Source organism: Panulirus ornatus, chromosome 30 (genome assembly GCF_036320965.1).
Source record: "Panulirus ornatus isolate Po-2019 chromosome 30, ASM3632096v1, whole genome shotgun sequence".
Lineage (NCBI taxonomy): Eukaryota > Metazoa > Arthropoda > Malacostraca > Decapoda > Palinuridae > Panulirus > Panulirus ornatus.
Window position 1 is genome coordinate 6,607,054 of NC_092253.1, and position 27,947 is coordinate 6,635,000.

Genomic DNA, 27,947 nt, shown 5'->3' on the forward strand with positions numbered 1-27,947 from the left:
ATAAGTACGACCCTTGAGCATGAGTGTACGATGCCTGGGCCTTTGACACGAAACCTTAGGGGTTAGATCAAAAGGCTCGGATCATTTTACCCATGGGTCGTACCGTCGTGCTCAAAGGCCCGTATCGTCGTACTCAAAGGGTCGTAACGTCGTGCTGAAAGGGCTGTAACTTCGTACTCAAAGGGTCGTAACGTCGTGCTCAAAGAGCCGTACCGTCGTGCTCAAGAGCCGTACCGTCGTACTCAAGAGTCGTACCGTCGTACTCAAGAGTCGTACCGTCGTACTCAAGAGTCGTACCGTCGTACTCAAGAGTCATACCGTCGTGCTCAGCGCTTCGTGGTGAGAACAAAATTTGTTCGCAGATTACAGCTACTTATGTAGATTTTTTGTACCAATCCTCTTAATTACATTTTGATTACAGGAAAGCAGTAAACAGCATTTCAAAAGACTTTTAATCCACCCTGCTTATCAGAGTTACAATCACTGAGCTCTGCTGTGGATTCTCCCCTCGATGGAAGAGCGGAAATAGATTTAGATAAATAAAGAAAGTAATTATCAACATATGTATTGCGCTATGCCAATGCAAATGCCGTAGCGACAAAATATCTGAGTTTATTGACGGTGTTCATGTTGTGTATTTCAAGTTAAACTGCAGTCTCATGGATATTTAGTGTTTTTTTTTTTTTTTTTTTTTGCATATATGTAAAAAGGTAGCGATGATAATCTACATTCTCCCCCCCCACCCCCTTTCCAAAAGAAAAAAAAAAATGATATCGTAATGTTCGCTTCTGATCAAATGGAATTATTTGACTGCTTTTTCCTTGGATTATATATATATGTATATATATATATATATATATATATATATATATATATATATATATATATATATATATATATATGTGACATGTAAAAACACATCATGATTATGAAGGTTTGGTTACAATCAGGGCGAAGGTTATATAACAACCAGAGATGAATCACACGGGGTAATAACACTGACCTTTCAAAAGAGAGATCATCATAGTTATGGAAATTGAAATTCCAGAAAGGAAATATTATACTAAGTGATACAAGAAGTAAATCCTTTGGGAGGAAAAAATGTTGGACTGTCCTGAGAGAAATCACATAAAAGAATGATTACGGAAATGAAAAATGTAGTCATTGAATAATTGTGAGGCGAGGAAAGAATTTTCTTTATATATATATATATATATATATATATATATATATATATATATATATATATATATATATATATATATATATATATATAATAGTTTTCTAATAGAAATTATGACAACTATAACAACAAAATCATCATGGGCGTATTACTCCGTCAACATCGTGGGCTGTGAAGGTGGCCAGGAGTGAGCCTGGGGGCGTGTCCTCTGGCAGACTGAGGTGGGCGTGGTCGCTGCCGAAGACTGGGGGGTTGTCGTTGGCATCCAAAGGGCGGAGGTTGACCCAAGCGCTGTCCACGTGACCCGGGTCGCGCCACCCCTCCTGACCCTGGTGGTGGGGGTGGGTGATTGGGAGAGACGAGACAGTGGTAAGAGAGAGAGAGAGAGAGAGAGAGAGAGAGAGAGAGAGAGAGAGAGAGAGAGGATAAACAACATAAGTGAGGGAGGGAGAGAGAGAAATTAACATATATATATATATATATATATATATATATATATATATATATATATATATATATATATATATATGGTTTGGGCAAAGAATGGCCTGACATTCATGTCTATAATTCTACACAAAGCTGACACTTCGCCCATAATATATGGGTCATTTCTCTCTGCTAATTAATCATATATACTGACATGACATCATTATTCTACCGATAAATATGAACAAAATTAATTAATGATTTATCTTGGACAACACATAATGCAATAATGATCATACAGCGGACGGTGATCAATAACTCATAAAATCAGGATAGATTAAGTGCTTCAGGCGAAAATGTAATCACTTTTGTTCTCGCTGCATGACGAACAAAATAGTGATGCATGGGTTTGTCATGAGAAAATATATGTTTTCACTCGAATGAAATGATAAATACTTTCGATTTAGTGGTACACCAACGGTGCGTAACATTGCACAAGCGGTGCGTAACGGTGCACCAACGCAGCGTAACGGTACACCAACGGTACGTAAAGGTGCACCAACGCAGCATAACAGTGCACCAACGGTGCGTAACAGTGCACCAGCGGTACGTAAAGGTGCAACAGCGGTGGGTAACGGTGCACCAGCGGTACGTAAAGGTGCAACAGCGATGCGTAACGGTGCACCAACGCAGCGTAACGGTGCACCAACGCGGGGCGTAACGGTGCACCAACGCGGGGCGAATGAATCTGCATCAGAGGATCCAATATTGACCATAAAGGTGAAGCTTTAATGGCCCTTCTCAGGCACTGTCTTGATCCTAGGCGCCCAGGGATGAAAAGCCTCTTTTCTCTTTAAGGCGAAAAAGGGAATATATATATTTTAGGTATGAGAATAATTATCAACGCAGGGATTTCGAAGGATTAATTTGAGTTTAGACTAAAAAATCTAAAGCAAGTCTTCTTCGTCCGTTCTCTTCCTCCTCCCTACCCCCCCAACCCCACCCCCCAAAAAAATGGGGGTGAAGGGGGGGCTAGCACCATATCCGATCCAGGAAGTTATCCAATTTATACACTTTTTTTTTGGTAAACTGGAAGAAGGAATGTATTCACAGGAATCATTACCATGTGAAGCGAAGCTTCGATATATTCGCTTCAGGTTATATCCTCCCTTGATGAGATAAGGCCTATCGGTAATTTTCCCTATAGACTGAGATAATAAGGAGGTGATAAGCAAAATATAATAAGGAGGTGATAACCAAAAGATAATGAGGAGGTGATAACCAAAAGATAATAAGGAAGTGATAGCCAAGAGATAATAAGGAGATGATAGCCAAAAGATAATAAGGAGGTGATAATCAAAAGATTATAAGGAGGTGATAACCAAAAGATAATAAGGAGGTGATAACCAAAAGATAATAAGGAGGTGATAACTAAAAGATATGACATTCATTTGAGGAAGAAGTGATCCTCTTCGTTGATACCCGATCGGGGCATAGGATGAGAAAAGTCTGCCAGTGTTCGCTAAGGGTGATCCATTCAGCGTCCTCTAATTGCTCCACCAGGAGGATTGGACAGTGAGGTGATGGGTGACCCCACTCCATCTCCAAGGCGACATCAGATCCAACACGTTTTAGAAAGGCTTCTGAGAGAGCATCAGAGTGGAATGAGAACCTCTCGTGCGTTCACAGATAGATTGTCATGTAACTGTGTCTGCCACTCTCTTCTTTATTTCATGTATGTCATTCCTCTTCTTCCCTTTGTCCATTCTTCTTATTCTAATCTTTTGTTACTTATCCTATTTTTCTTCTTTCCTTCTTCGTCTTTCTTTATCAATATAGCTTATTATCGTCTCGACCCTTTCTTAGTTTCTTCCTGATCTTCATTTATGTAAGTCCTTTCTTCTTTCTCCCTTTATTCATGTGATTATAATATTTCCTTCATTATCATGATTTTTCCACTGATTATCACCTTTCTTTTTCTTTCTCCTCCTCCTCCTCCTACCTCTTCTCCTCCTCCTCCTCCTCCTTTATCATCTTCTAGCTCCTCCACCTCCTCCTTTTCCTCCTCATTACCTCCCCTTCATTTGCTCTCCTTATACCAGTTTAACCCATAATTCCTTTTCATACAAAAGCCCAACACACCAACAAAAATACTGGCACAATATATCTCACCTGAATAATGGTTGCTGGTATACCCAGCAGATATATATTGGAAGCTTTAATTTGTAGCGTTCGTCACTTCAGATCCAGATATCCGGATTTAGTCGCCTTTCTTTTAACATAAAACTAAAGCTACCTGAAATTTGTATTATCACAAAGTCACAGGGCAGAGATGAGAGTGGTTTATCGAAGTCGCAATAGAGATACGTGGCCAGAGTTAGAGATATTGATGAATCAATGGGAAAGTTACTTAATTTGCTGGGCAAAGAGAAAGACTAAACAGATTGTTGGACAAAAAAGGACATACAGATAAGTGATAATAGGTACAATCTAAGATCAGGTTGAGAGAGAGAGAGAGAGAGAGAGAGAGAGAGAGAGAGAGAGAGAGAGAGAGAGAGAGTTATAATCATATTTCATACCTACATACAGCTTACCATGGTATTGCTAAAGCGAAAGAGAGAGAGATTTCCACGTCCAGGGAAATGGAAAGCTGCTGGTATGCTGAGCTAAAGGTCTAAATCAAATTTTACGAATATCTAAGGAGCAAATACACCTCTCCTAACTAACTGCAAGATTAATTGCATTCATTTATGTACTCACGATGGAAGGACTAAGATAGCAGTGAGGGAAGTGACTCAGACACACACACACACACACACACACACACGCTCTCTCACGCTCATTTCAGTTCCATTTCTTGATAGTTGGACGTTATCACATATCTCCTCTCTTCATCTTAGGTCTCCTCTTCCTTTGCGCCAGTCTTATTATCTCATCTCTTTCTCCTTAAAGACTTCTACTTGTATACAGTGTATCACGACCCATATGGGTCTTCCCATTTTCTATATTCCCCACTGCCAGCCTAATCTTCTTCATGATTATTATCAAAATGATTCATTTTAGAATGGTGGTCTTAGACATTTTCCTCTGTGCCATTTTCGTTTTCCTCCGCTCTCTTCAAATGCTTCAGAGATTATAAAGATGTCCTTCTGTTTCTGATTTCACAAGAGTCTGTTAGGACTGTTCCCCCAGTGTTATTATTTTATGGTTGGTCAGTTTCCTTCCGTGGGTGAAATCGTCCTCCATTTCTCCTAATCCTTCGCCAGAATCTCTTTTTATTGCCTCTCTGTCAACTTAGTTCATTTTTTCATGGTCAGTCGCCGTTATCCGTGTTTGCGAAGTCGCGCCAGGAACGCACGAAGAAAGGCTGCATTCACTCACATCCATTCTCTAGCTGTTATATATATATATATATATATATATATATATATATATATATATATATATATATATATATATATATATATACACACGTGTAAATTTTGTGATACTGAATGGAAAACCAAAAAACCTTTCCCAGTAAAGAAATTACGATTTGTTTCAAATCCAGTTGGATGAATTACATGGTAAGATTAGTCTTATTCATTCAGCCACAAAAGAGATCGAAACTCCTTTGAAAGTGATCGATAAGATGGCATGCTTGGGTTCGAGGTACCCTAAGTCTAAAACTCCGTTTGTCCTCATCTTCACATTTGCCCTGAAATACTGCTGCTATTTAGCCCTGGTTTTTGGTGAAAGGTGAAATTCACTTTCACTTACAGGAGCAGGTGGAACTGGGCCTTCAAATTTACACTGAAAAAGCAAGTAGAGAATCCTTGATCCACTTACCCTGTCGGTGACCTGAACCTTGAAACGAAATCCCCTCCGGTGCTCTGGGTTCTCGTAATCCAGGGGTTCCTCAGCCCATAGTGCCCCTGCTGGACCTCCAACCTCGACCCGGAACAGCTCCCACCCACGTCCGCTCTCCGGCACCACCTTAGAGGGGGTAGATAGGAAGACAAGTGACACACACACATAGACACATACACGCACGCGCGCGCTCGCGCATGTCCAACGCATGGGAGAGGATACATTGACGTGGTAAAGGGCAAATAACATGTGCCAATCAAGGCCATCTCGGGCGAAAGAAGAAGAGAGAAAAGTTGTCGACGTGAAAGAGAGTTGAGTATTAATCATGGCTCTGCAAGTGTTTGAAGATCTAACTCATGAAAAAAAAGAGGAAGGAAGGTTATATGAAGAGGGGGAAAGACAAAAGCAGATGATTCGCTGCGTATGTCAGGATAGCTAGATTGTATTTGCTGTACGAGAGAGGTAATGTGTTGAAAGAGATTATTACGAAGAAATTAGGATGTTCCATGGAAAGCCAGATTAATATTATGTCTCTCTGGAAACTAGTTAAGTGTTTTGGAAGACCAGAAATCCTTGGAAGTGTTATCTCTTGATAACTAAAAGAAAATCACTAGAGTATATCCAGTGGTATATTCAGAAAACTAAAGTGGTATACCTTAAAGACCAAAAAAGGAGTAGATCCTTAAAGAACTGGAAGAACGTATCTTTAGAATTACAATTATGTCTTAGACAAGTAGAAGATAAAGAGGATATCCTTAGAGAGCTGAATGATTATCAAGACAGTTAGTTTAGGTTAGGTTAGATTGAATTAGGTTAAGTTGGGTTAGTTTAGATTCGGTTGGGTTAGGTTGGGTGTTAGGTCAAGTTAGGTTAGATTAGAATAAATTAGGTTAGGTTAAGATAGATTTGGTCAGGTTAGGTTAGGTTAGATGTTCCATTTTAGCATTAGATTGGGTTTAAGAGACGTTTGGTTGGCTGACAGTTTCGGCTTACATAGAAAATGGAAGTAACGGACAGATAAATTTGACTCTAACAGCGTTTTTTTTTTTTTTTTTGTGTATGTATATTTTTTTTTTTCAACAAGTGACGGCCCAATAGCGGCTGCATAAACAAAACCGTTCATTAAAACCTCGGGGTTGCCAGAGACAACTACAAACGGTTCAGCAGTCAATATCTAACCCGCTGTGTGAATATTTCAAAGAACATTTTCCCTTTTTTTGTTATTGTTGTTGTTGAGGGCGAATGGAATGAACAACGCGACAATGTTCTCTGGTATTTTCTGCAAAAAAACTCGAAATGTGCTGAGAGCGAAGAGCGGGGTTCTTGGTGGCTAATGATGCAGATTATTTTGATCGGATTTGAATAGTGGCTGAATAAAGCAAAGATTCTCTCTCTCTCTCTCTCTCTCTCTCTCTCTCTCTCTCTCTCTCTCTCTCTCTCTCTCTCTCTCTCTCTCTCTCTCCCCGTTATCTACATACCTATGTATCCGTCTTTTTATCAGTCTTTCAGCCTACCTGTCTTTCTCTCTACCTATTTACCTGTATACCTGTCTATCTCTCTGCCTGTATACCTATCTACCTGTTTATCTCTCTACTTGTATACTTATCTACCCTTCTAGCTCTCTTCCTGTTTACCTATCTACCTGTCTATCTCTCTACCTATATACCTATCTATCTGTCTAGTTCTCTCCCTGTATACGTTTCTACCTGTCTATCTCTCTACCTGTATACCTATCTACCTATATCTCTCTCTCTACCTGTATACCTATCTACCTGTCTGGTTCTCTCCCTGTTTGTCTCTCTGTCTGTATACCTATCTACCTGTCTATCTCTCTAGCTAGCTATCCATCAGTCTATCTCTCTAGCTATCTATCCATCAATCTATCTCTTTTCTTGACTATTGAGGCTGACCACAGCAGGAGGAGGAGCTGAAGTTTGTTGCTCCCGGTTATCCCTTTAAACTCTCATCGGCAGCAGCACCTTCAAAAGAACGGCTTATCTCGCTTTAGTGTTTTATCCCTCGCGAGCATAATAATCTCTCTCTCTCTCTCTCTCTCTCTCTCTCTCTCTCTCTCTCTCTCTCTCTCTCTCTCTCTCTCTCCTATACGAATCAGTTGCCATTGTGTTTTGGGATAGAAAGGTTGGTCCTCCATTTATTCTAACCAGATGGATTTTAAGAATAAGAGGAAACTTCTTAAATCATCCCGTGTGAGTTTAGTTGGTTCATGATCATAACTGATTCAGTAACGTTTGTTTAATGTAATGCGAGTCACATTCTCGATGGAAGGTGATACGTCGACAAGTGTTGTTCTTCGAAATGGGAAAAACTACGTCGATGCTGCTGCTATCCTTCGTCATTCTTGTTCTTCAAGTTCTCCTCCTGACCTTAGCTTGACCTTCGATGTGAACAAGATCGAAGATCTAGTTAGACAGGAGGGGAAAAATGAATCACTCCAAAATATTCTTCAATGGCATTCCACGAAACTCATTTGAAACATGTTATGCATCATTTATTTTCATTTTTTCTTTGAGATTAAAAATCAGTTCATACGAATCCTTTCTGCAAAGGATCTAACACTAAAACTCCGAATATTTACCACTGTGCATTTGACCAACGCTGGAGAGCTTCATACACTTCGAACCTAAAGTTTAACATGAGTCATCACACGCATTCATCCTCTCTAAGTCCACGAGTCTGACGCAGAAGAACCCCAAAGTCCATCCCAGCGAGTGGGATGTATGACTTAGGATACACACCCGGGTCTAATACGCCGTAAAGAATTTTTACACCGTCTGCCATTCAGGGTGTATGAAATGTATCTTAAAGCATCCCTTTTTTTTTCCCCCTTGCTGCTACACATTCCAAGGCCCGCACTTGGTCCTTCAATAGTCAAACTTTATATATATATATATGTATATATATATATATATATATATATATATATATATATATATATATATATATATATATATATGTGTGTGTGTGTGTGTGTGTGTGTGTGTGTGTGTGTGTGTGTGTGTGTGTGTGTGTGTATCCATACGTTCACTGCTGTCAGTTTCTTGACAGCTGTCTACCATTGGAGTAGACAGTTACACAACAAATTGACAGGTATGTTCCCTTGAGCTACAATATGCTCAGATGTCTCATTTTTTTTTTTTTCCTTAGATTCTGTTCCATAAAGCTCCGTCTAAGAGGACGTCCTTAAACAGAGCCACCAAAGGGTACGCATCCACCCGGTAGGCACCGCCTGAAGGCGTGAGGCATCACTTTGATGCAATGACCAAAGGCGTCCATGAGAGGAGTCCGGCGGTGTCATAACGTAGGTGATCGGGTCCTCAGGTGTCGGGCGATCAGGGGTAACCAAGGAGTGAAGTCGTCCCCTGGATGTCGCTTCCTCAATGTAGTTTATCGATGATTCATCATACGATATTGGCAGATGAGTCTTCAACCATTAAGAAAACATTTGACCAAGCAGTATTTCTCCTCTTTTTTCTTTTTTGCAGTTAAGATATAGAGTTCTCCGGAAGAGGAGGAGGAGAAGGAGGAGGTCTTTTGCCTCCTATGGCCTCTCTTCTTCTCCTTCTTGTAGAGTAGGAATACGCGTCTCTCCCCCACCAGACCATTTTGTATTCAGCAAGGCGGTCGCGGTAAATCGTAGGCTTGTGTCAGCTGATCCTACCCCCTCCTCTCGTTGCAGTCTTGGACAAATCTTTTCGGACCTCGGGGCTTCGCTGGGCTCTCGCGTCTTCGAAAGACCACGTAGGTCTTTTCCACGTCTTCCCTCGACTTCGAGGCAATAAGTGATCGTCTCTTGTGGTCTAATGAGCCTGAACCTTGACCACGGAATGTGCAGCCATTAAGGCCAGTTGATCGTGAATGCACATTGACCCCGAGTTCCATCCTCTTCTGTGCACTGGGGGAAGAGCCTCGTTCCCCGAACAGTCTTTAGTTATCGTCCACTGGAGTTTGAATCCAGTGCTTCCCGAGCGTAATTCCCCCCCCCCCCCCCTCGCAGTCTACTCCTCTCACAGTCAAGATGACCCATCTCTCTCTCTCTCTCTCTCTCTCTCTCTCTCTCTCTCTCTCTCTCTCTCTCTCTCTCTCTCTCTCTCTCTCTCATTTAGCGACAGATTTTCCCTCGGCGAAATTTCTTACCGTGTGTATTAGGATGTAATGTACGCCAAGACGGAATTGTCGCATCTATCTCCATCCGTCTCTCAGTAATGGCAGCCAACTCAGCGGCCATGTTCAAAGCCTGGTAACGTACTGCCGTTTTGGGATGTGTACTTCAGTAGAATGGCCTGAATGTGCTGTGCGTCCTCGTCCACAAAAGCCTCCCGGTTGATTGGTGACGGCAAGACTTTCGCCAAGCACCGTCTCAGACATCGGCAGCTACCGCGTCAGTACCAAGATAGATGCCTAAAAAGAGGTCTCATCTTTAACCTCGTCTGACAGCCAGACTGTACGACTAACAGTATCTTCCCAATCCCCATGACTGATTAGGGTGCTAAAGATATCTTCCCGTTTCGAATCGCCATCGCAACCCAGGGACGCGTAGGTCAGAATGGTGTCACAACTGAGCCAGGAGATCAACTGAGGATATGAGTGGCGAACTTCATATCTCTTATGGGTAACTAAATTGTCAGGATCTCTTTAAAATCCCCTTGGATGAAAAGGTGGCTGAGGTCGTCGCCCTTGATATCATTACGGCCAGTGTAGATAATCTAAGAGTCTGTGTTTTCCGTTTGATAGCGAACTGAATCCGCTCCTTGCTACTAAGGTGTGTGAGTATAGCTCATAGTTGAAGAGGTTTTCCTAACTTATCATTGTACTAACAGAAAGACTTAAGCCTTAGATGATCTAGAACCAATGTATTAGTCCTTGATCCAGCCGTAATCGTTGATCTAGAACCAAAATGTTAATCGTTGATCTAGAACCAAAATGTTAATCGTTGATCTAGAGCCGTAAAGTTAATCGTTTCGGTAATATACAATGACACTGTAGCACGCTACAATGCCGCCTTTAAGCTCTGTCAATCATTTGTTCATGTCTCATCCAGAAATGTCTTAGTATTGGCAGATGGAAGGCGAAGGTCGAGAACTTCCTGATACGGTTTGATCCGCCTCTCGTGTTGATGTGTTCGTAAACTACTTTGTAATGAGTGGAGTCTAAGGTTCACGCAGTTGGCATTTTCCTGTAAGGTTCTGAGGTCTTGTGAAACGGTTGAATCTCCTTACAGAGTCAGGAAAAGGCGAGCATTCAGGTACATCTCTCAGATGTTTAGGAATGTCGTATTCATATAATTCTCAGAGATGTTTTTCTTTCTAGCACCTGGTTATTTATTTCTGATTTCCCTTTTTCGTCTAATGTCTTGGAACGGAATCCACTTTGTTCCATGTCTGGGGACGGAATCCACTGTGTGCTTCATGTCTGGGGATGGAGTCCACTGTGCTTCATGTCTGGAGACGGAATCCACTGTGCTACATGTCTGGGGACGGAATCCACTGTGCTTCATGTCTGGGGACGGAATCCACTGTGCTACATGTCTGGGGACAGAGTCCACTGTGCTTCATATGCCGGGAGTTTGTGTGGTATGACCTTTGCCTCTCGAGAGAATAGCTTTTATTGTGTGGCTCTGGGAAGAGGACATATCAGACGTTCTTCCTGTTTTCAGGAGCTGTGAATGTTGTGGTCTCTGTTCGATAACTTATTCCAGGTCTTCCACAAGTTTTGTCTCATTTTTTTTATCATCCTTCAGCTGATATTTCGTTCATCGCTCCTGTTAGGAAGGAAGATAGTGTTTGAGTAGTCGTATATCCAGTGTTGTGATCATGAGTTGTGAACGTTCTTTGTGTGTTTGTCTCAGGGCTTCGGACGATGCGCAATATTAAGAACATCCAGTTTCTCAGTGCGTTCCAGGCGCCATGAGGTTTGCTGGTATTGTAGGTACTTCGGTTCCTTGTCAGTACTAGTGCGACAGGCAGAGTGATGCGCTCTGGACATTAGCTGTCAAGGATATTAGCTACCGAAACCCAACAGCGAAGCAATCCTCTGAGACAACATCACATAGGCACCAGTCCTGAGCGCTCATTTTTGCGGTCGATCGTTCTTGCCAGAGAGTGACTTTACAGCCTTTCCAACACAACCTGAATCATCGTTCTAGGGAGCTGAGTCGTGGTTATCCTCCATGAACTTCCTGAGGCGCTGTTCGTCATGAAGATAACCTACAACCCACATCCGACTTCGATGTGTCAGGTGTCGTGTTACGAAGTCGATGACCTTCGGATACATCCTTGCTTGAAGGAAAGGTCATCACCGACATCAGCCCTGAAGTTAGCGTATCAAGGGCGATTATTTTTTTTTTCTTATTGAAAAGAGCTGTATTAACTATGTTGTCCTGGGGCACGTGTTGCTGCTGCTGTTGCCCTGAAGCCACAGGAGATATTCTTGTGTATAACTGAAGCTGAGTTACCAGTATATGAAATGTCCAGAGAGGAGAAAAGAGAGAAGCTGAGAGAGAGAGAGAGAGAGAGAGAGAGAGAGAGAGAGAGAGAGAGAGAGAGAGAGAGAGAGAGAGAGAGAGAGGCAACAGGGCCCGAACTCAGTGATTCCCGTCCGCTTCTGAAGTGGGTCAAGGAATTTCGAGTCCCATCAACTACCATCAAGTTCTTTTTTTTCTTTCTTTTCACCACCCCCACCCCTCCCACCGCCCACACACCGCGCGGGCGGGCGGGCGCCATCTGGCGACACAGTTATGCTGGCCAAATTCATGATGAGTGTGCAACACCTGAGGAACGACTGCCCATGTGTGAGGCATTAGTGAGAGACGAGATTGCGTAGCGCCAGGGTGTAATTGGATTTCTTGTTGAGCAACTGCTTGGCTCACCATCTCAGCTTAAGGGTCCTCGCCCAACTACCTCGTCCTGCTTCTCTCTCTCTCTCTCTCTCTCTCTCTCTCTCTCTCTCTCTCTCTCTCTCTCTCTCTCTCTCTCTCTCTCTCTCTCTCATGTGAGGGTTGATAATCAAATAACGACAAAAAAAAAGGACTTACATGTTCCTTTAGGTACTCAAAGAACTCAGTTTTCGTAGGACTGTGCCACTTTCCTCGTCCTCAAATGTGGATGGAGCGGTGGATAATCTACCATATAGGTAGAGGAAAAAAGTGAATAGATATGTTTACCGAGTTCGATCAAGCAGCATGAGAGCCGATAAATGATAAGGACGCATGATTTTATCGTCGACAAATTAGTAATGCAAATGCATTTCCTAAGCGTAAGTCCTGTTTGCAAATGTTTGCAAATGTGGTTAACAGAGGCTCATGAATGAGTGTGGTTGATACATTTGTATGGTAATGAATGCGGTTAACATGTTATAAATGCTGTTGACGTGTTATGAATGCTGTTAACGAGCATACCAAAGCATGGTAGAATTTAACGTTATCAGAGGGTATCGAAATTGGGGCATACGGCGTCATGAGTAAACCTGTATGAAGCCCAAAACGCAAGAGAACGTACGTTGAAAATATCATCATTTAGACGACTGGGAGTAAAGGGGAATATTTGCTCTGAAAATGGAGTTGTCTAGGATCAAAAGTGAAGGAAAACAGCGTGTCAAAAGACGAAGTTCTTTAAGGCCTAGAATGAGAGAGAGGGGAAAAAAGAGACAGACACAGAGAGAGGGGAGTTGGAGAGAGAGAGAAAAAAAAAAGTGAGAGAGAGAGAGAGAGAGAGAGAGAGAGAGAGAGAGAGAGAGAGAGAGAGAGAGAGAGAGAGAGAGAGAGAGAAGATGAAATAGGAAAAAAGGAGAGAGAAAAAAGGGAGAAAGAGAAACGAGTTTCTAGGGAGTTAAACGGAGAAGAGAGACATAGGAAACCAGAGAAGAGAGTGAAAGAGAGAAAGAAAACGAAAGAAGCTTAAACTGAAGATGAAACAACCAAAGACCACAACTGAAAACAGATGGTTACATGGGAAAATTCTAGATCAAACCATAAGAGACAAGAAAGAGAGAGCGCCACCCTCCATGAGAGATGAACTCACTGAGGATGTAATATCCCTGACAACTGAGGTAAGACAAGCGTACACCATCATCAAACTCCAGGTCTTATGACAGAACAAGAAAAAGGAAAATGTAAAGAGAACATGTTTGAACCAAGATAGGGTCACTTGCGCCTCAAGGACAAGGGTTGTAAGAAAGGTCGGGGGTGAATTGTTTGGTTTTAATGACAAGTGTGAGTTGGAAATGATTTTCTGCCACAAGAGGGAAGCTAAATGGGTAAATGGGAGGGTAAAAACTGATCCTGAAGAACAGAAATGGTGGGAACTGTCCGCACTGATCAAAAATGGAGGGAAACTATCCCTAATTACCAAAAAATGGAGGGAAAATGCCCTTCAGCTGACGATGAAAAATGAAGTGGGGAAAAAAAATCACCCATAAGACGATATTGAAGGAAATTCACCCCAGAAGACCAAAACTGGTAGAAGATGAAGTTAAAGACCCCCCCCCAAAAAAAAAAATATGTTTAGTGGAGAAGAAGACTGCCCTTGATGGCTAAATGAATATGGAAGACACATACCCTGAAGGTGAAGTTGTTTCGGACATCTTGATCTACCACAGTGAGGGCAGCGAGCGGATGGTCCGGGGTAAGGCTCTCAGACACCTCGATCGTCCACTCAGGCTTGGAGAACTTGGGAGGAACATCGTTCATGTCTTCCACCTCCACCAGCACCGTCCCTGTGCCTGACGAAGCGGAAGGAGGCAGGATGGACAGCATGAAGTGGAGGGGAAAGGAAAGGAAAAGGGATGGATGGTAAGGAAGTGGTGTGGAAAAGGAGGAGGAGGAGGAGTTATTGGAACGGATGAGTGGAATGGAGAGAAGGGTAGGAGCGATACAGTAGAAGTTTGTAAGGACAGAGGCGATGAGGGGAAAAAGGAATAGGAGAAAAGGACAGGGATATGGAAAGGAGAAAAGGCAATGGAAGAGGTGGTAAGTGAGAAGTGGAATAGGGAGAGGAGAGAGGGATTTATGAAGGGGAAAAGGGGTAAGGATATACGTGGTGAAGAACAAGATCAAATTTTAGAAATGGATCATGGGAAAAGTTACTGTAAGTATCCTTCAACAAGTTAACATGAGGCCAGCTAAGCAGAACAGTATGTTAACCGGCAATAACAGGAGAACTCGCCATTAATTTTAATGAAAGAAATGATAAAACTTTGAAATTTTTTTTTTTCTAAAAAAAAATTCTGATAGCAAAACGACCTTAATGTCCTTGATAAGCAAGTGTTACAGTAACGTCTTTACTCTCATCATACCGTCTCATCATACCGTCTCATCATACCTTCTCATCATACCTTCTCATCATACCGTCTCATCATAGCGTCTCATCATACCGTCTCATCATACCTTCTCATCATACCGTCTCATCATACCTTCTCATCATACCGTCTCATCATACCTTCTCATCATACCGTCTCATCATACCTTCTCATCATACCGTATCATACCCACCACTAACCTCACCGTCGTAATTAAGCTGAATCCAAACCTCTTTTAACGTCTTTTTTGCCAGAGAAGAAAAAGGACAAATCATTTCCTTGATGCAGAGAAGTACTCAAGCCCAGTATATATATATATATATATATATATATATATATATATATATATATATATATATATATATATATATATATATATATATACATATATATATATATATATATATATATATATATATATATATATATATATATATATATATATATATATATATATATATATATGTAATTCAGTCTCTTGTTGCACATTAATCACCTTTAGTTAACAGGTAATCCCATTATACCATAGGTGACCGCATCTTAAAAGACGCGATTAGAATGCCCAAAGAGAGTTTATTTTCCTTTTCTGCTAAAACCATCATGTTACTCCTCTGTGTCTGATGATATGTGATCTACGGTTGGACCAGATCGCGTACAACACTTTCCTTGCGACCATTCTTAGCCTCTGCTTTTTCCAGCGCCCCAAGATATCTCAAAAAAAAAAAAAGAAATTCCCTTGGTAACTCGGCATCAAGGTTTTCGACCCTCAATTATTCTCTTCATCTTGTCTCATAAGACTCTCCAGTTCTCCTTTCATTTTCCTCACCTTCATTCGGATAGAACTGCTCTGTTGTGGGTTGAGAAATTTTTTTTTTCTATTCTCCTCCACGAATCATAATGGGGGAGAAAGTCATCTCGAAGCAGTTAATGAAACAGCTTCGATCTTAGGAAAGTTTTGTAGGTCTTGACCGAACGAAGGATATACGATTGATCACCACGTCAGATAAATGACCCGTGTGGTTCCAGCAAGACAGACACACCCTTCAGAACGATGTACCTCGGCAAAGACCACCTTACACACACACACACACACACACACACACACACACACACACACACACAGTAGTCATGTAAGATTCACAGAGCAAAATTAAAAAGAAAAAAGGGAAAACTATTTCCAAATACCAACCCCGATGCAAGAAAGATATTCGATGAAGAGAGTGAAGTCTTGAGTAAGACTATCAAAGAAGCGAGGATCTACAACAGCAGCGGTGCTACAAACCCACCTTTCAGTCCACCACCGTCCGTAGCCACGATCTGTATGGCGTAACGCTGGGCCTTTTCCCTGTCCAGGCAGCAGATGGCCGTGGTGATGAGACCCAGCTGGCTGTCCACGGCGAAGATAGGCCTCCCCGAACCCTCGTCGATAACGTTCTTCTCCAAGGAGTAGATCAGGTTGGCATTTTGGCCCTCCTGAGGATCGTCATGGTCTGTCGCTGTGACCTGCATGACTGAGGCGCCTGCAGAAGGACAAAGGGAGTTGGGGGGGAGGGTTTAGTTATGTCATGCACAGCTGTAAATTGCAAGGATGGAGGTGGAGTAGATTGTCTCGTGGGGTTTTTTAAGAGATGTTGGGACAGCAGACCCCCGTGGGTCCTTTTCGAGTCTGTTTTTGATAGAGGAAGAGATATGGAATACTCATAGATCAGTGTGGTGTGAGTAGAATGACATGCCGTACTCAAAATAGAAAAAAAAATAAATGCTATTAACTTTTTCCATATTAAATGAGGAGACGCAAATAATGTCAGCCGGGGATTTGAATCGAAATATTTATCGTGGCTTTGCAACAGATGAAGAACGAAACGGTATAAAGACGCAGCCACACCTACTTCCATTGCTCTACCAATACTCACCACTACTCCCTCGTTACCAGCCGCCCCCCTCCTCACATTGTCGTCTGGCACAAGACAGAACTCTTTCGTTCAAACAGCAACCTGAGCTACTGGCTAAACAGGAGCATGAGGGATGTGAAGTTTTATAAAACAGGTTCGCCTCCTAAGTTTTAAGAGCCGCGCATCAGACAAAGCTGGTGCACTGGCTTTTTTTTTTCTTTTTAAAAGGGTCGAGATCATTCTTGTCCTTTTGTGTCGAGTCGTTCTCTTTATTGGAAAGAATAAACTGTGTTGACTGTGAGTCATGTCATGTCTGTTTCGTGATAAGCAAACAGCAGAAGTTGAAAAGTAAGATAAGATAAATGTGAAATGGAGAGATGAAGAAAGGATATATATATATATATATATATATATATATATATATATATATATATATATATATATATATATATATATATATATGTGTGTGTGTGTGTGTGTGTGTGTGTGTGTGTGTGTGTGTCTGTGTGTAGAGAGAGAGAGAGAGAGAGAGAGAGAGAGAGAGAGAGAGAGAGAGAGAGAGAGAGAGAGAGAGAATAGCAGAGAAAAAAAAGATTGTCACGGCTGGGTGATTACTTCCATAGGGGGGAGGGTGTGTAATTTTGCCAAAACAATTACGAACTAATGATGACCGATATCCTGTGAAATCAAGTCATATATTCATACAAAGAAATTTTGCCTGGCATACATATGTATATATATATATATTTTTTCTTTTCGTTGGCTCGGTAACAAACGAACCTTCCACGTTTTAGCTCGAATGAAAAATCATGTAAGGAAAAGATAAGCTCAACGTCAGATGCAGATGTCTCATCAAAAATGAATTCAGTTTTCAAACGTGTTTTAGAACTGCGCGCTTTGATGAGCCGCCGGTAAAAATGTGTCTTTAACGGACGGTCAGATCTGTATTACCGGACACCAACTCTGTGTCGTGTGTGTATATATATATATGTGTCTGTGTGTGTGTGTGTGTGTGTGTGTGTGTGTGTGTGTGTGTCTGTGTGTTACCATACTCAGCCTGCATTGGTTTACTCCCCGAGCGTAGAGATCACCTTTCCCGAGGCTGTATCACTGGGATTACAGTCTCGTCAAAGAACTTCTCACTCCAAAGGAGTTTACATTTCCCTTCTACTGGATGTGGCGCAGCCTTGGGCATCTGGAGCCTATAGAAAGAGGACCCGGATACTAACTTTTAATGAAAATGATACTGTTGGATTACGATGTGATGTTACGAGATAAGAAAATGACACTTTTTTGTTCATATCGTCCATATAGATATATTCAAGTGATATACTCATTATGAACGTTTTATTTCTATGTAGGAAAAATGTGCTTATCTCTTATACATGCAAATATGTGCTGACACAAACATGTACCGTATCTCAACACCTGCCAAACTATGCTAACCATCAACACCTGCTAAGCTGTACTCACTTTCAACACCTGCTAAATTATACTAACCCTCAACACCTGCTTAGCTGCACTCACTTTCAACACCTGCTAAATTATACTAGCCCTCAACACCTGCCAATCTATGCTAGCCCTCAACACCTGCCAATCTATGCAAGCCCTCAACACCTGCCAATCTATGGTAGCCCTCATCACCTCTGAACTATGCTAGACATAAACACCTGCCAAGTTTTGTTACCCCTCAACACCTGCCGAACGATAGCTTAAGTTCATCTTCAAAATGACAAGGATCGTTTATTTGTATTTTGCTACAGTTGAGCGGGACAGAGATAAAGAAGAATCTTATGACCCAGTAACTTCTACCATTTTCCTTTTACTGGAGGATACAGATAAGGGAGGGGAAAAGATAAGAAAATAGATGGATTCTTACGATACGCGATTTCAGAATAGCAGAACGAGGCTACCTGCCACAAAGGTCAGATAAGGTTAGAGGTAATGGGAGAAAAGACGAGAGAGAGACATCGTACGATGAGAGATTTCAAAACAGCAGAACAAACAAAGCAGACACAAACTTAGAAACTAGAGCCATTTTAAGGATATTGCCTTCAACCCCTCCAGCTCCACCCCCGTTTTTTTTTTTCTTCTTCCATCAATCACCACCACCACTACTGCCAACCTCCACCGGAGCCGTGGAGTCTGCAAGTCTTCACACCTTTTGGTTCATTGACCCCACGGAAAGGCGAGATGGAAGGGCCAAATATATCCTGTGAGTCTCGACCCACACAAACACTACAGGTTCCAAGTCTCGCCAAGTTGCTTGCTTGCCTCTTTATGTTCCTACCTGCCAACCTGATTGTGACGTGTGCAAGGCTCTTTGGTATTCTGTTTTTTTTGTGTGTTCTCTTTGTTTGCAGTCACTCTAATTATCTCTTTCTTTCTCTTTCTCTATGGGGGTGAGACAGAGCAATCTCTAATGTGTCTTTGTGCGCATCAGTACGAGTAGTTTTTCTTCATATCTATTTTCACACACACACACACACACACACACACACATATATATATATTTTTTTTTTTTCATACTATTCGCCATTTCCCGCGTTAGCGAGGTAGCGTTAAGAACAGAGGTCTGGGCCTTAGAGGGAATATCCTCACCTGGCCCCCTTCTCTGTTCCTTCTTTTTGGGAAAAAAAAAAAGATGGCTGAAATGCTGAGGTTTCTTGACAACTCCGATGCCAAATGATGATAAAGAAGTAATCACCTTCAAGCTAATGGTCTGTTGAACAATTACAGTCACCTCCTTTGTTCATGAGAAATGAGCAAGGGTTAATGGTGGTTGAAGCGTCAGTCCCTCAAGGAAGACCTTCAAGGATGACCTCGAAAAACAAAGTGGAAATGATTTGAATTAAGTGACGACTTGCCCACACAACTGTGGTGTTGGGGGAATAGATTATTTAGACTCGGTCTCTGCAGGAGAGAGAGAGAGAGAGAGAGAGAGAGAGAGAGAGAGAGAGAGAGAGAGAGAGAGAGAGAGAGAGAGAATCACACAGACCGCATATCACAAACAGCTTGCTGAGATCCAAGATTTGTAAAAAGGCAAATGTGCGAGGAATGTATTCGTGAAGGAAGATGAGTTAGAATTCATATATATATATATATATATATATATATATATATATATATATATATATATATATATATATATATATATATATATATATATATATATATATATATATATATATATATATATATATATATATATATATATTCACACGCGGAGCTAGAAAAAGAAATGATTTTTTTCACAAATTTAATGGTTTTCACACTCCCTTGGACATCAATTTGAGCTGAGAATTGCTCTCTTGGTTGTATGAGAATTTTCGTGTACTCGTGTGAGACGTTATTCTACACACCTCAGCATTGGTGGGTGAGGATCTTATTCTCCTTGCCCAGCAGGAAATGGAATGAAAAAAGATTTCTTCCAATTAAGACAAAACCACGATAAAACTCAACTGAAAATTAACTTAAAAAAGAAATGTTGATTCTCTCGCCCAAGTCTCTGTGAATGGTCAAAATGCAACATGCAGTTGATATTAACTTTGATGTTGATTCCTTTTTTCGAAAACTGATCAGTTTTGTTTTTTGAGTTTTTCTGGGACTGGAGTTCATGTGTTCCTGTTCCATTTTAGTGAAAAAGTCATTCCATGGAAGAGAATTATCAAAAAATACAAAGAGCAAAGCGAAAAATTGCAGGGCAAGAGTTGAATGTATATATATATATATATATATATATATATATATATATATATATATATATATATATCCTCATATCTGTATGTCTGGGAAGATATTGCACCGCTTCTGGCGGAGGAGATGATTGAGTTTGGGTGACTCCTGTGATTGGCAAAGTTGGTCTGCTTCTTGGCAACAGCCGCCCGCAGTTTACCGTGTGTTTTACTCACAGAGACAAACAACCTCGCACTAATACTAATGGAGGAGGAGGATCTGAACCTACCTAAATGCTCAGTCTTTTTCCCTTATGACTTGCCTTTAGATTTCGCGTCTGATTTAGTTAAGTAAGTGTCGCTTTATGGATATGTAGAAGTATAGGTAGATAGGTAGATAGGTATATAGATAGACAGATAGATAGATGGATTAGATAGTTACGTAGAACTCCTCTATAACTAGATCTACCAACAGGCTTATCTCATGCTGTGAGTAATGCTTGATGGCTCATCAGACCTCGCTAGCGCTGCAAGACGATCGGTAATCGAATCTCTTCATAGCCCATCATGCTCTGGTGGCCAGACAAAGGCTCTTTACAGAACGGGATTAACATCTGAGGAACCAGTGATAGCTACGAACCCTCTGGTGCATTCTCAGACACGGCGGCGTGGAGGGTGCTGCTTTGGAAGTAAGGGGCGTTGTCGTTGATGTCCTTCACGTTGACGTGCACCTCCGTCGTCGCCTCCGTCTGTCCGTCGCTGGCGGAGACCCGGAGTCGCCATTGAGACCTCCCCTCGGGTGGGTCTCGGTCCAGGGGCTGTGGAAGGAGTGAGGGGCCGGGGAGGGAAATGATCGGGTTAGAAGAAGGGGAGAGAGAGAGAGAGAGAGAGAGAGAGAGAGCCAGGTAAATACTTCCACCATGGGATATATGAACATATAATCAAACAGTCATATACTCATATATATAAAACCTCTCGTTCCCTTATATCTGATGAGCTTATAGTCGTACTCGACTCCTTCCTTATAACGATCGAACCCCCGGGCTTGTAAAACCGACCGCCAGGGACCCTTCCACTCAACACCCCCACAAACCCGCGCTTTCCCTGCAGAAACCAACCGTTGTTTTACCTTCAGGAGCCTCAGGTCCCCGGTCTTAGGGTCCATAGCGAAGGATGAGAGGGACGGGTCGGTGTGGACGCCGTCACCAGACAGATGGTACCGGAGTTGGCCGTGTTGGCCAGCGTCACCGTCCGTCGCGGCCACCTGGAGGAGGGTAAAGAGGAGGAGGAGGAGGAAGAGGAGGAGGAAGAGGAGGAAGGGGGGGGGGGGGGGGGGGAAGGGAAAGAGGAGGAGAAAACACCGTATTAATGAGCTGGGTCATTCAGAAAAAAATGCATACGTGCCTGCGTGTAAGATATGTATATCTAATTACCAGTGTGTATAGAATTGGGAGGGAGTTTTGCACACACGAGGTCCCATCTCTTGAGGGTATATATATATATGTGTGTGTGTGTGTGTGTGTGTGTGTGTGTGTGTGTGTGTATTTACGTATTTGTCATTATCATTAGCTTTCACCTTTACCATTTCTAATACATTCATTTATTTATATGTGTATATGTATTGACTTTTCCCTGTGACACAGAAACAGAAAAAGGAACACAGACTTATGTTGATGCCCCTACTTTGAAGGTCTATATATATATATATAATCATAAATTTCCCAAAGATTGGTCGTGTATCTATCTAGTCATTATAAAAACGCCTCTTTCATCAGCTAACGGTCTATCTACAGTAGATTTCATTACGCCAGTACTAGCTGTTTAAAAACGACGTAATCTGGGTGGCTGGAAATCCTCCCCTCTCGTTTTTTTTTTAATTTTCCAAAAGAAGGAACAGAGAAGGGGGGCCAGGTGAGGATATTCCCTCAAAGGCCCAGTCCTCTGTTCTTAACGCTATCTCGCTGATATGGGAAATGGCGAATAGTATGAAAGAAAAGAAATATATTCTATGTTACGTAATGACTTCCATCAAGCCTCCCAGCGTCTGTATGTTACTAACGACACCATTTCATGTACTCTTGATGCAAGTACACAGCTTTAATATCAACTTAATATCATAATTCCACTAGCAGACACGCCGAGCGCTATTAGCCAATCAGCTGCCACTCGACCACAAAGAAAAAAAAAAAAATAGATGCAAATACGAGGAAAAAAATATTGTCTGATTTCAATAATAAATGAAGCGATATTGGTCTGAAGCCGATTTAATGTTTTCGCTGGTCGAGCGGTCTGATTTTTGCCAGCATCATCAATAGTACATTAAAAAGGAAATCCTCCCGACTTTTCAACATGGACGAGTCAACATTTCGTTAACATATTACGGACAACATTTGAGTGTTGTACTCGGCTCTGTCAATAAGGCGAGAGATGTATGCGAACAACGGAAGCGTATTTCTTCATGCAAATCAAGATGTTTGAAGTCTATAGCAGTCCTGAAAGTCTTGGACCTTGAGCGTAAAATATAGACAATGATGTACATGATGGAAATGAAATATCAAAGAAGGATTTATGGTGTCATGAAGGTTGATTGTGTAGGGAATGACAGTCATGGTTAAGTGTGTAAGCTCAGTCCTTTTTAGTAAGTGTTTAAGGGCAGCCCGGTCGAGAGGGGTGTACTGAAGTGCTTTTGGCATATTGAGTGGTTGAAAGAATATTTTTCTCTTTCTTTACAAAGTGTGGGTTATAGTGAGACTCCCTCTTATTTCCAGCGAGAAATGTGATTCGATTGTTCAAAAATTTTCGGCATTCTGTACGAGAAGATTTTCTGAAGTTCATCTGTTCATAGTCAGTGTATGTAACTTGCTACTCAGAATCAACACTAGGTAACAAAACAAGATCTTTGTAAAGAAAAGGGATGAAGTATGGATTATCATTAATATTAGATAAGTATAAGTAATAAAGTAGAATATAGTCCAACTGCTTGGTCTAATGTCTTGTGTAGTGTTACTTTTTGATGGCTTGTGTAGTGTGAGTTTTGCTGGTTCGTGTGGTGTTACTTTTGCTTCGTACGTATAGAAGATGAAGCTGTTGTACTCTTCACACAGTATATACAAACCGCGGAGTTTTATGTCATTTGATCAAGAATCAGTGTGTTCGTGTTCATAAAGCTAGTGATTCAAACTGTCTCGTGAAATTTGTCTCATATAGACAAAGGATAACGATAAGGATTTGAAACCCCATAACTGGATGGTGACCCAAAGTCTTTCATGTCATTTTGCCAAAAAATCCATGAGGTATCCCCCATGACTCAAAATGATTTGAAACATTTCGAGAGAGGACCGTGTGTTCATCTACCCATTACTGGATACGGAATCGTGAAATATTTTTTTTGAATCATTTCGACAAAAGATAATGTGTTTGTGAATTAGCGAATACCAGTGTCGCTTTGATAAGTGGAGATAATTTCAAATATCTGCTTTTCACCCTTCACCACACATGCACCATTCCTCATTCACAGTACAGCAAAGGACGGACGATTTTCTTCCACTTTTCCCCACACTTTTCTGAAGATCTTTTTGCCACCATTCCCCTAACAGATATTCCCAGTTTATTCTTACTCACTATCGCCCTCAACGCCTGAGAGCCTTTTTTCGCGTCTCCTCCAAAAGCACACCTGTTTCCTTTAAACAAAAACCCAATTACTTTTTTTTATCGAGACACTAGATTGGGATTCGATGTTGTCCTATTAGAAGTTTCGCACTGCCTTAATGCCAGCTCCAAGAAATTTCAATTTACCCGCCACAAATAGGGAAACTTTTGCTCAGAAAGTCGGCCATGTTCCTCCATTTTCTAGTACACAAAAGACGACGACGAAGAAGAACAAAAAAAAAAATCTATTGATCGGAAAATACTTAGAGATCGAGAGACTTTTGGGATCATATTATGATGACGAGTTAAGGCTGGTAATGAACAAGGTTAGAACATGAACATTGATAGCCTAATGAACGAGGTTAGAACATGTATGAGAGAACATTGATAGCCACCTGTCTTAACTAACTTGGTTGCAGATTACAGAAAAGCTGATTACATTGAGAAAACCCCGAAATGTTTCTTCATTAAGTTGAAGATATGCGTAAGCATGCACACAAGGAGGTAAAAGACATTGTGCGTGTACATCACGTTAACAGAGCGGGGAAGGGAGCGGGGGCTGGAAATCCTCCACTCTCGTTTTTAGTTTTCCTAAAGAAGGAACAGGGGAAGGGGCCAAGTGAGAATTTCCCTCAAAGGCTCAGTCCTCTGTTCTTAACGCTTCCTCGCTAACGCGGGAAATGGCGAATAGCATGAAAAAAGATTATATATATATATATATATATATATATATATATATATATATATATATATATATATATATATATATATATATATATATATACCCCAGCCTGAGCCAAGTACCCATTTTATCGACCAACCCCTGTGGGGTGGATGAACAGCTGGGTTGATTGTGGACCAGCTGCCACGACTAGGATTCGAACCTAGTCTCTCGGCCCTGGGCGGCCCGTGAATGCGTCACGGCCAGGAATTCTAACCGCTACACCACGGGAGTCCATATATATTTATCGTTATCCATTTATCTTTCTCCGCTCGCGTAGCTTTCCCCTTTTAATTCACCTCACACTGTTGATAAAGTCAATCATTATCTCTCTCTCTCTCTCTCTCTCTCTCTCTCTCTCTCTCTCTCTCTCTCTCTCTCCGTCACTTATGCCGTTCGTTGGTTTTGAAACGGTTTAATGAACACGATCTCATTTCCATAACAAAATAAACTCAATGCACATATCGTCCATTTCGTAATTACCTTTTTTTTTTTTAATTTTTATTTATTTATTTTTTCAAATTATGCGCAACGAAATTGGCTTCCGTTTTGAACCATATTTGTAAGGCTATTTTAAACGCTTTAATTTTCACCATATACAACGTAGCTAGACTGTTTACGGCACAGGGTGTATATATACATATGAATTAGACCTCTACTTTGACACAAAATGAACTACATCAGTAACTTTGTCACAAAGTTATGGTAATTAAAAAAGCATAAGTTTTACACGTGCATAAAATCCTAATTAAGTTTTCATAGGCGTTGCCTTATTTTTTTTTTCCTTCTCCAGAGGCAAAATAAAAAAAGAAAATGAAATCGTTACATGAAAAATTAAAAAGAAAAAAAAATTGTTGCTTACTGGTGATTATCTTTCGTCTATCATTTCTTCTCTCAAAATTTTAGAATTTTATAACATCTTTTTTGGAGGGAGGCCAGTTCATATTATCCCCAGAAGTTGAGCGCTTTCCTTCTTTTTTTTCTTCTTCTTCTTTCACGTTTAGTAATAGTATAATGCTTCGTTTATTCAAGATATTACTTATAATAAGCCTTTTGATATACTTCTTTTAAATTGCTTTTTTTTTGCTGGAGTCTTTCCCTCTCTTTTTCGTGCTTCTTGGCAGCCCTGACTTTCAGTAATGGAGAATATCTCTTTTTTTTGGTTTGATTATTATTCCAGTGACCTTTTTAGGATGTGAGGATTGCCCCATTTTTTAGGGATAGGTTTCTAACTCACCTGTTGATGGATATTGTTTACCCCATCTGTTCATAGCTATTGTCTAACTGTCTGTTAATGATTGTTTTCTTCTAGCCAGACTATCTCAATAATGCATAACAATTACCATCTTAGGGATCTCGTATATACCATCTATTAAGAACAATCATCTAATTACCTTTTGATGTACTTTAGCCTCCACCTTTTTCGACGATAGAGTCTTACTGTACATCAGCTCTTTGACAAACAGATGGATAACGTGTTGACATTAAACATCCCAGTTTACCCAAACACCAGTGTTGTCTACCCATTCCTAGCATAATCTAGGACGTATTTGACCAGTTTTTAGAAATATTGCTCGTCGTTTATCTGTCATGTGTAATGATAGTCATGAAAAAAAAAAATGAGTCTTCTAAATCTCTTTTATATTACTCATAATTCTATTGTGTTTCTACTCCTAAATTCCTAACCTACTTAACCATACTTCGGCATCCGGGATCCTGCTCTTCCTCTCAACTACTGCCATTGGTTATGCAGTTAAATGGTCGGTGACCATCGTTACGAGCATTGTACATATGACTCACTTGTCTCTTTACGTCTTCTCCTGTGGGTGAGGTGAACCGAAGCGGTGAAGACAAAACGAACCGAAGCGCATTGTCTTCTGATATATTATTCAATTGGTTATATATAGCGTCAGATGTTTAGGTATCAGCAAAGAATATATAAAGGGTGGACACAAGTGAGAGAAAGTGAGGAGAGAATAAGAGCAAAGAGAAAGATAGAGAGAGGGAAAAGAGAATATGAAGACAAGCTTGCTTAAGTTTCAAGAAGAAGTCGGAGACAGATAGATAGATAGGTAGAAAGATGATAGATAGATAGATAGATAGGTAGATAGATAGACAGATAGAGAGAGAGAGAGAGAGAGAGAGAGAGAGAGAGAGAGAGAGAGAGAGAGAGAGAGAGAGAGAGAGGTGGAGGAGGAGGAGGTGTGGTGGGAAGACTCTGGTTGTTGTCACTTGTGGTGGCAACGTACCGTGAGAATGGTCTTGGGCAGGTGTCTGTCGTCCTCCTCCGTGATCTGCGTCTCGTGCATCGCCCGGGGGAAGTAAGGAACGTGATCGTTGGCGTCTAAGACTCTCACCAGCACGCGCGCCTCGCTCGACCCCCCTCCGCCGTCCCCTTGGTCACCACCGCCGCTGTTACCACCACCACCACCGCTACCTCGGGCACCACCGCCGGTGGGACTGCTGCTACTACCTCCACCACCACCGCTGACCTCCACCGTCAGCTCATGCTGGAGGGGAAGGAGAAGGTGCGGTTGGTACATGAGCCAGGTGGATGATGGGGGGTTATTTGAACATCTGTCACTCACTCCCATTAAAGGGAGAGAGAGAGAGAGAGAGAGAGAGAGAGAGAGAGAGAGAGAGAGAGAGAGAGAGAGAAGCAATCGTCATCTCTCGAGACCACTTCGTAGTCTGTATTTCTGATCTCTCCCTACGACCACAACATTCAAAAAGCCTCGAAGGGACCGAGTGGGGCTGTTGGTGTTTGAATTCCTTTTGTATTCCCTTTGGATTCCTTTTCCAATACTGTGCCCCTAAATCCACCCATCATCTCTACATTGACAGATACACATGTGTATATCACCACTAGCTATTACCTACCAGCAGTAACCAGGACTAAGCAGTGAATCACCATGACCCTACTTCGCCCATTTGCTTCTGAAGGAGACCTTATAGAAAAGGTCTAAAGAGACATACAAGACTCACAAGCCTACTAGAGTCAGTACATATTGGGGTAAAGGAGAAAAAGGGAAGATACAGAAATTCGCTTTGAGGGGCTAGAGGAGAGGGGCTAGAAAAGAGAAAGAGAAGTAAAGAAACAAAAACAAGGGAGCTTATTGCACTGGTGGAAGTAGAAAACGAGTGAGGGTACGAGAAATAAGAGGTGGTTCTCTCCCCCTCAAAGCATCCGTGGAAGAAAAAGAGGGATGGGGTTGGGGGAAGGACCTAGAAACTAGAAATGA

The 27,947-nt window shown here is 41.5% G+C and overlaps 1 protein-coding gene across 1 annotated transcript in view; it reads right to left on the reverse strand.

Moving 5' to 3' along the window:
* Window positions 1-27,947, reverse strand: part of LOC139758253 (putative neural-cadherin 2) — a 125,082-nt gene that overhangs the window by 41,324 nt on the left and 55,811 nt on the right. Inside the window, exons 4-10 of the mRNA XM_071679463.1 lie at window positions 26,955-27,215; window positions 21,466-21,600; window positions 20,977-21,154; window positions 16,057-16,290; window positions 14,031-14,194; window positions 5,438-5,584; window positions 1,336-1,512 (exon numbers count right to left, since the gene is read on the reverse strand). Coding sequence (XP_071535564.1) covers window positions 1,336-1,512; window positions 5,438-5,584; window positions 14,031-14,194; window positions 16,057-16,290; window positions 20,977-21,154; window positions 21,466-21,600; window positions 26,955-27,215 — 1,296 coding nt within the window. The remainder of the gene's footprint in view (window positions 1-1,335; window positions 1,513-5,437; window positions 5,585-14,030; window positions 14,195-16,056; window positions 16,291-20,976; window positions 21,155-21,465; window positions 21,601-26,954; window positions 27,216-27,947) is intronic.